This window comes from Salvelinus fontinalis, chromosome 29 (assembly GCF_029448725.1).
Source record: "Salvelinus fontinalis isolate EN_2023a chromosome 29, ASM2944872v1, whole genome shotgun sequence".
NCBI lineage: Eukaryota > Metazoa > Chordata > Actinopteri > Salmoniformes > Salmonidae > Salvelinus > Salvelinus fontinalis.
The window spans coordinates 17,001,024-17,010,549 of record NC_074693.1 but is presented as its reverse complement, the minus strand read 5'-3'; the positions used below and the strand labels follow the sequence as shown (position 1 = coordinate 17,010,549).

General features: G+C 43.2%; 1 protein-coding gene across 2 annotated transcripts; it reads right to left on the bottom strand.

Annotated features, from left to right (window-relative positions):
- Positions 1-232: 232 nt before the first annotated feature.
- lcp2b (lymphocyte cytosolic protein 2b) lies at positions 233-8,938 on the bottom strand. 2 transcript variants are annotated; one of them, XM_055888387.1, is made up of 16 exons: positions 8,407-8,938; positions 7,807-7,869; positions 7,506-7,552; positions 6,539-6,601; positions 6,394-6,422; positions 6,244-6,287; positions 5,821-6,016; positions 5,479-5,579; positions 5,169-5,235; positions 4,522-4,620; positions 4,158-4,239; positions 3,842-3,920; positions 3,174-3,248; positions 2,932-3,081; positions 1,766-1,855; positions 233-920 (listed from the first exon to the last, which is right to left on the bottom strand). In XM_055888387.1, exons 1-16 carry the CDS (start codon positions 8,482-8,484, stop codon positions 672-674), a joined length of 1,512 nt encoding a protein of 503 aa, XP_055744362.1. In that variant the 5' UTR covers positions 8,485-8,938; the 3' UTR covers positions 233-671. The 2 variants fall into 2 exon arrangements, with proteins under 2 accessions (XP_055744362.1, XP_055744363.1); XM_055888388.1 differs by having other exon boundaries at positions 831-920; positions 1,766-1,916.
- Positions 8,939-9,526: the final 588 nt, after the last annotated feature.

The following is a 9,526-nucleotide window of genomic DNA, read 5'->3' as shown; positions in this document are numbered from 1 at the left end:
CTAAATATTTACCAGGAAAAATTCTTCAGCAAATAACACAAGCATGAATTGAGAGTCAGGTGAACTACTGTTCTGTGGTCTGGGGAAATGCATCATTAAGTGAAGTTAGGAGGCTGCAGAATGCACAGAACAAAGCAGCAAGGATTGTTTTTCCCATGCTTAAGGTGGAGATATGGTTCTTCTGTTGCAGTCATGCGCAGTGTTCTTGGTTGGTCATGAATCGACAAGATAATTGAAAAAAACATGCTTATTTTATTTCATAATATACATAATTTAAAACGGCCAAGTTCTATTCACAACGGTGTTCAGTTGGTAAGAGACAGACATTCCGTAAATACTAGGAATAGATTGTCCACCATCTATGCGTTATCCAGACAGAAAAGAGAAATAGGCAAAATAACATTTCGATTTAGAGCAATAAAGAAATGGAATAAATTAACTGAGCAAACTAGAAACCTGTCAATATATAAATGTAAACATTATTTTAAAACTATTTAAATATAATACATAGAAATGTTGGGGGCTATAGTAGATGAATAATCACTATTTTTAGATTGAGTATTTATTGGGTCATTATGTTAGTATATTATGTATGTTTGTAATAGTGTGTTATATGTGAAACTGTGTTCGTATTATAAATTGTATTGTAATGTTTAAGGACTCTTGGAAGATTAGTCCAAATGGTGACTAAATTTTATCCAAATCAAATCAAAAATCAAATCTCTACCAGCTACTTTATACACTTGTTTTCTTTGAGAGTCATTGAGAACACACACAGTGTCTCCTGTGCTGCTGGTTCTGGTCAGAGTGGTGCAGGGTGCAGCAGGCAGCACTGGCTCTGTGCTCCAGGTCCTCTCTCCATGTCTATGAGCAACAGAGGGGTGTGTGTGTGGTGTTCTATCATCTTCACTCCTGGGAAACTGCATGATCAACACAGCAGCAACAGCATAGAATGGAAAGGCCCATTGGTTAGTTTATGATGTATTGGCATTTATTGTCATGAATCATTCCCTGGAGGCAGCTTGGCAGAGTAGTCACACTGCTAACCCAAATGCCTAACCCTAACCTTAAATTAAGACCCCAAAAAATACAAAATGTATCATAACATTCTATGATATAGCCAATTTTGACTTTGCAGCTACCCTATCTAGAGGAAAATACTCTGTTCTGCCTCCAAGACAAGATTCATGACAATAAACGTCAACCTGCGATGTGTTCAAGATCCAATACAGCGTTTTATCTCCATATTTTTTTACATTTACATTTTAGTCATTTATCAGACGCTCTTATCCAGAGCGACTTACAGTAGAGTGCATACATTTTATTACATTTACATACTGAGACAAGGATATCCCTACCGGCCAAACCCTCCCTAACCCGGACGACGCTATGCCAATTGTGCGTCGCCCCACGGACCTCCCGGTTGCGGCCGGCTGCGACAGAGCCTGGGCGTGAACCCAGAGACTCTGGTGGCGCAGCTAGCACTGCGATGCAGTGCCCTAGACCACTGCGCCACACCGGGAGGCCCATATCAAATCATTTCTGGGTAACAATTTAAGTACCTTACTGTGATTGTTTTCAATTAAAATGGTCAAAAGAAACAAAAATAGCTTCTTATCAAAGAGAAATTCACATACATTTTTTCTGTTTCATGATCACAACCTAAAAATGACAGGTTTATTTTAAAGGGCCAGTATAATAAGTACAACTTCACTACATTTAACTTCACACACACATACACACACGCACATGCACACATACGCACACAGTGTCTCCTGTGCTGCTGGTTCTGGTCAGAGTGGTGCAGGGTGCAGCAGGCAGCACTGGCTCTGTGCTCCAGTTCCATTCTCCATGTCTATGAGCAGCAGAGGGGTGTTTGTGTGGTGTTCTATAATCTCCTCCACTCCTGAAAAACTCTGCAGCAGCAGCACAGCAGCAGCACAGATTTGAAAGAGCCATTGATTAGTTTATGATGTGTTAGTGGGTTGGCATTTATTGTCATGAACTCTGCAGAGTGGTCAAAGCCTCAGTCATAAAATCTGAATTTAACCACCTAATGCCTAACCCTAACTTTAAATTAAGACCAAAAAGCACATTTTTGTTTTCATACATTTTTATGATATAGACAAATTTGACTTTGCAGCTGGCCCGTCTAGCGGGAATCGCTCAGTTCTGCCTCCAAGGCAAGATTCATGACAATAAACGTCAACCTGTGATATGTTAGAAAATCCAATGCAGACGTTTTTCTCTCAATATCAACATTTCTGGGTAACAGTGAAGTACCTTACTGTGATTGTTTTACATTAAAATGGTTGAAAGAAACCAAAAATTGCTTCTTTAGCAAAGAGCAATTTCTCAAGAAAGAATTTAGCTTGGACTGTCTGGGAGTAGTCTGAGTGTGGAGGGGAAAACTAAAAACTATTTTTTATTGGCAAAGAGGTTTTGAACTATTTTTTTATTGGTCTATTAACTAATTTACTGCCTGGTGGTCACCAAGCAAGCCAAAACTCCCGCAAAAAAACATCCCACAAAAACCCCAGGTGGCCTTTTCAAACAGGTCATACACGAAAATGGCATAATTTTCACAATTTCAACATTGAAATATATATAAAACACAGGAAAATCGTATTTTTCTCCTGAGTCCCAGATCTGTTTGTAAACTGTAAGCTAATTTAGATAAAAGTGCCTGCTAGCTAGTTGACCAATGTTTTTAATTGCATTTGCATGCTAAGCTGAAATTCTGTGGCCTGGCTGGTCTAGTGGTAATGGCGTCGGCACATAGTGTGGGCAAAGATTTTAATCCCTTTGACACAACCTCTATCTTTTACCACTGTCATCCCCTCACCATCTGTTCAATAAAATCATGGGAAAAAGTCAAATTCTTGTTTGTGAGTGAATCCTGACAGAGCAGAGAGGAGGCTGTTTGTTTACCTCGCTACCCATGAGGCCGGTGCCCAGGTGGTATGTGTTGCCATGGTGACGTATCTGGATGTTGTAGACCTTGCCTTGGTTCAGCACCATGAGGGTGTAAGGCTGCTCAGAAGACCCCTTGGAACTGTCCCTCACCAGAAACGCTCCATCCTGAAACACACACAGCTCCGTTGATACACACACTGTGTGTGTGTGAATGCTCGTGTGTTATTGAAGCCTACGAGGGTTTGGGGATACCTGACCTTGTTAACCCATCTGAGAGATGCTTCAGCCTGGCCTCTGGTCACCAGTCCTCCATACCACTCAGGATCAATGCCCTGCACACAGCAGGGAACAGCAACAGACCAACAGTGTTAGAATGCAAAGACATAAAGAGAAAACCCATTGTGTCTAGATCCACATGGTGGTTGGGCAGGAACAACTAGCAGGCTGCTCAAAAACAAGAGTAAAACAGCACTCTAGACCGCACACACCGGTTTCCTCTTGTGTGAGTTTTTACACTTGTTTTTGAGTGCTGTTATTAAGTTCTTAGGCACGGTACCTACGGGGTGTTTCTGCATGGTTGTGTTTGGTAGGTTTTGTGTGTGGACCCTAAGAGCGTTTCGCTACACTCGCAATAACATCTGCTAACCATGTGTATGTGACCAATAAAATGTGATTGGATTTGAAGAGAAGTGTGGTCATGACCCTAGTGTTTGTATACTGCAACAGTGCCATCTGGTGGTCAGTGACACTAACTACATACACTTGATCATTCTCATTAAAACGTAGGAGTTTTCCGCAAATCTTTATTACATGTATAATATTGTATGTTGATATGTAAATAACGTTTGAAAAGTGGTATGGCTGGTATGGATTGCATAAATGCTCTGCTGGTGTAAAACTACTGGTGTTTGATTGATCTGCTCACCTTCCCTGTGCCTGGCATTGTGTTGGGGACCATTAAAGGAGGTGGGTAAGAAGGATCAGGAGGTTTACTGGAGCTGGATCTGTTGGTAGAGAAGATATGCTAGTACAACATGTTAGGGGAATTGGCTCCATCTTCATCTCAATAGTCCAAAGTGAATTATTCTCTTCAACTTCTCACTCTGAATTTACTGAAGGAATTAATTGTTTTCATCAAGACTGTCTTTCAATAGAAAAACCAAGTTGGGGAAGAAGCACCTTCAGACTGTTGAGTTACAGCCAAGGGGTTAATGGGAATGGAGAGGTCTGGGTTAGGCTACCTATAGTCTGGTGGCTTTGGGCCCTTTAGTTGAGGTGGCTTCATTATGACGGGCTGGGGAGAGCTGAATGGACTGCCCTCTCCTGGACACCGTGTGTAGTCACCAAACAGACATGAAAAACACAAGTTAGGCAAAACATTGCATTCTCAACCTACTGGTCAACAGTACTGTTCGTACCGCAGCTTACCTTTCTTTGTCTTTGCAAGGCAACTTTAGTATATAGCATAAGGGGTTTTCAACACATTGACAATGACTTTCTAATTGCCCTTTGGGGATTAATATTTCATTGAATTGAAAAGACTTGACCTGAATAAACAGACTAGGAGGCTGAATCAACAGGACAACAGACAGTTGGCATAGTTACTTGTAGGAGTTGTTTTGGTGTTTGTGTGATGATGTTGTTTCTTGGTGGGAGCGGGATGTCCAGGTTTCTTGCTTCGGTCGACCAGGGGGACAGAAGGGCCTGTTGGGGATGGGGGAGGAAGATGTGTCTCAAACAAACCACTAATAAGCATTCAAAGAAGTGATCTGGTGATGTTGCTTTAATTGAACTAAGGAAAAAACATTGAATTAGACTAGGCCAAGACAGCTCTAGTCATTTTAATTCTATGGTTTTACCTACCTTAGTTGAATGCCACCTCATAGAATGCATTGATTGTCCCAGTAGGTAGGAGTGTCGGCTAAATGACTCAAATGTCATCTGTCCTGATTTTCTGTCCTCATCTTACATCTGTGATCTACCTCTAAATCAGGGTTTCCCAAACTCGGTCCTGGGCCCCCCGGGTACACGTTTTGGTTTTTGCCCTAATACTACACAGCTGATTCAAATAACCAATTCATCATCAAGCTTTTATTATTTGAGCAGCGGTGTAGTGCTAGGGAAAAAACAAAACCGTTCCTTATTTTCCATGGTGCTGATCACAACAGAATAGTCCTGCTCTTTACAATATCAACACAAGCAGCTAAGAGACAGACCGTATGATCTCTGATAACATGGTCAGAGTGACTTACATTTGCCTGCAGCTTTGAATGGCCTCTGAGGGGAGGGGTCTAGTCTGGATGTGGGAGGTCTGGCCAGCTAGAGGGAGCGAGAGAAAGAGAGTGAGGGGAAGAGAGAGTGACAGAGAGCAGGCAAGAGTTGGAAACTTAATTAACAATGATTGATCTCAGAAAGAGAGGAGGATGGTAACATGAAAGAAAGAGCGGGTGAAAAGGTTAAAGGTCAGTGGTATGAAAAGATGGGGGCTGTAAAGAAGACAGGATGAGAAGAGGAGAAAAATAAGGATTGTGTAATGAAGACTATGATGAAGAAGACACTCACTGTGTTATGGCTGGTGGCCAGGGCTTGAGGACCAGGGCGCTGGTGTGGTCTCGGAGTCCTTCCATTAGGAAGAGTTACTGACGGACCTCCACGCACAGAATCTGCACACACACACACACACACACACACACACACACACACACACACACACACACACACACACACACACACACACACACACACACACACACACACACACACACACACACACACACACACACACACACACACACACACACACACACACACACACACACACACACACACACAGCTGAGCTATAGTACCTACAGTATGTATTTCCTAAAGACATTTAGTAGTGGTTAATTGTACATCTTCTGTACCTATATAGTCACTGTTCCCTAGGGGCTTGGGGAGATTGAGGAGGCGGGGGATCTCCTCTGTAACTGAGGGAGGAGGCTCATAGTCACCATCACTCTCCTCTTCCTCCTCTCCCTTTGCAGGTGGCAGGCGGTCAGACAAGGCACAGATATAACTGTCGTCCTCGTCAGGGTTCTCATAGTCGTTATCACTCATATCCTGACAGACCAGGAGAGGAGAGGAAATGTGGCGAGGGGAGCGGAGGGGAGGAGAGAGGAGGGGAGGAGAGGTGGGTAATTACAGGTTGTCGATTAGTGATATGGTTTTGGACAATGGTCTTCTGTTGATGATGTTAAGCTACATTTCTACATTGTGTGGATGGATGTGTGGCTTGGTAGCAATGTCATGTCAAAGTGAGAGTGTTTCACAGAACACGACACACTCACAAACGTTTCTGAATCCCAGGCTTCATCTTCCTCTTGTACAAAATCTACAGTGAAAAAAACAATCATACAATGAAGAGAGGGTGGGAGACGTTTCTCCTGAGATATAGTAGCTGTGGGTCTGGAGCCGTGGTACTGTACAGTTCTGTTTACCTTGTTGATGGCTCTTAGGTTCCCTTGATCTGGTGAAGACATGAGGAACATGGCTGTGAAGTGTTTCTCTACTGTCCTGTCATACAGCAGAGATGAGTTCTCATGGTGGAAATGTATGCTAGGCTAGTAGATTAGCATTTCTTACCTCTGACAGAACCCCCTCTCCTCTTCAGTCCTGTTGATCTCTCTACAGATCTTAGTGATGACTCTAGAGAATTTATTGAAATCATTGAGTAACACAATGTTATCAAATTCAGTACTTTTTCTCGCCCATCTCAGCCCCCGCTTTCTTGTTTCCTCTCTCTCTCTCACCCTCTCTCTCTGGCACACTGGCACACTGGCACACACACACACACACACACACACACACACACACACACACACACACACACACACACACACACACACACACACACACACACACACACACACACACACACACACACACACACACACACACACACACACACAGGCACACCATCATGCTGTCTTTCTCTCTCTCTCTCTCTCTCTCTCTCTCTCTCTCTCTCTCTCTCTCTCTCTCTCTCTCTCTCTCTCTCTCTCTCTCTCTCTCCTCTCTCTCTCTCTCCTCTCTCTCTCTCTCTCTCTCTCTCTCTCTCTCTCTCTCTCTCTCTCACACACACACACAGGCACACCATCATGCTGTCTTTCTCTCTCTCTCTCTCTCTCTCTCTCTCTCTCTCTCTCTCTCTCTCTCTCTCTCTCTCTCTCCCTCTCTCTCACACACACACACACACAGGCACACCATCATGCTGTCTTTCTCTCTCTCTCTCTGCCTTTTCATTAGAAGATTCAACAGGTTATTTCCAGCTACACGTCCTCCAGCATCACATAGACCACATATGGTAACCACATCACAGTTATTAAAAGTCACTGACATATACAGCATTACAACAGCCACACACACACCCATGTCCAAACCAACTGTATTTGAATGTGGGTGTCCAATTCCACTCCCTGTAACAGCCAGATTAAATGGTCCCAGTAAAAGATTTTCAAGGAGGTTTGTGTGTAGTAGAGGAGACCAGAGTTGCTTCACAAGGGTTACTTTATCTGATTATGAAATTAAATAGTTTTGACTTTAGACTTACGGAATATGAATGGTGGGAAACTTCTGAAGGTCGCCATCTTTCATCTTCTGTAACGGTACAGTGACAGCATAGATCATTAAATAAAATGAAGGAACCATCTTAGTTGTATCACAGTATACATGAGCAGCTGCACACACCCACACACACACACACACACACACACACACACACACACACACACACACACACACACACACACACACACACACACACACACACACACACACACACACACACACACACACACACACACACACACACACACACACACACACACACACACACACACACACACACTTACCAGAAAGCGTGCTCCGTTCATGCTGGTCTTCATCACCACTTTGTCACAGCTGGACAGCCTCAGCTGAGAACGTCACAACACACCAAAAATGTCAAACACCAGGACAGAGGTCACGCTCACTTTCTTAATGCATGCAAATGAGCTGGGTCTGAGCGCTGATCCAGGACCAGTTTTGGCTTTTAGATTATAATGAATGGACTAGGAGGACCTGGTCCTAGATCAGCAGTCCTACTGATTTGAGGTTAGAGCTTTGGGCCAGTAACCGAAAGATTGCTGGATTGAATCCCCGAGTTGACAAGGTAAAATTCTGTCGTTCTGCCCCTGAGAAGGCAGTTAACCCATTGTTCCCCGGTAGGCCGTCATTGTAAATAAGAATATGTTCTTATCTGACTTGCCTAGTTAAATAAAATAAATAAATACAATACTCTGAGAGGCATCATAGGCCCTGATCTGTTTCATATCAGCTGCTGGCATTCATATGGGCAATTCAGTACTAAATCAAAATCACAAGAAAGATGAGAATTGAATGCTGATGAATCAATGATGTTAAGAGCTGCATTATCTACAGAAGAACACGGGTCATGAAGTGTCCACGCTCACCCTCTTCATATAGTCGGCTAGACTACGTGCGTTCCACCCCATCACCTCTGACCTGGAGGGAACACTCTCAAAACTCATCGTCTTCTTCTGTTCAAAGCTTTCCAAAGTTTTGTCTTAGTAAGCCTTGAGTCCAAGGCTCTTCTTCTAGATCCAAGGCTCTTCTGTTGGTAAAGTCCAAGGCTCTTGTCTTAGTATGTTCAATATTTTTGTCTTAGTATGGTCCACGGTTTTTAGTAAAGTCCAAGGCTTTTCTCAAGTGTGAGTAAGGTCCAGGGCTTTGGCTCTCCTCCTAGACAATTCACACAAGGGAATCAGATCCACACTCCAGGAAACCTCAGTGAATGTAGACAGGAGTTAACAGTAAGTCTCCTCTCGTTAGTCTCGTGATGGGCCTTAGCTGCTACACCATGCTCATCCTTTTAGCCAATAATGTGGAGAGATAAATACTTAGCATTAGTTTACTGGCGTTGGCTCTGTTTCTACAGGCCTCCCTGATGTCTCTGTAACTGTGAGGAGACAGTGTGGACTTAAGTTTGTCACCCACTGCCTTTCCTGTCACAAGCAGTCAAAAGAGGAAGTCTTGTAGGCCACAGAGGATGTAAAGAAGAGAAGAAAGAGTTTTGTCCCAAATGGCCCATAGCATTTATAGCAAATAGGGTGCCATTTGGAACGCAACCCTAGAGCTAGCCTGCTTCACTGTGTATGCCTGTAGACAGGCCATCTCTATACTTAGCCACTCAACATCAGCTTCTAAATGTATCACTACCCATGTGACTTTAAATGTTATATCAATATGCCTTAAACCAGGCCTGTACTAAGGTCATTGTATTTGACACTGATCTGATCCTTTATCGTATGGTCCTCACTCTCTGCATCAGACCGGCTGCTCTGTGTAGATCTAACATGAGATCTAATATGTGTTTTCAAACAGACACCTAGCTACAGTTGCTAGTTTCACTCTCATTGGACCCTCCTCTTGTAAGATTGTTTAGGACAGAAAGACAGTTTGCGCCTCCGTTACTGTATAGTAGGTTGAGTTTAATATCTGCCCAGCAACAGTTATTATTAGATGATATGTGATTGTGTCCTGAGTCTACGGCTGCGTTTAGACAGGCAGATG

Coding starts and splice junctions, on each gene's coding strand:
- lcp2b (XM_055888387.1), bottom strand. CDS start 8,484: ATGAGTTTTGAGAGTGTTCCCTCCAGGTCAGAGGTGATGGGGTGGAAC. Junction 5,580..5,820: donor AGGGAACAGTGACTATATAG/GTACAGAAGATG, acceptor GTGTGTGTGCAG/ATTCTGTGCGTGGAGGTCCG. Junction 4,621..5,168: donor ATTCAAAGCTGCAGGCAAAT/GTAAGTCACTCT, acceptor CATCCCCAACAG/GCCCTTCTGTCCCCCTGGTC.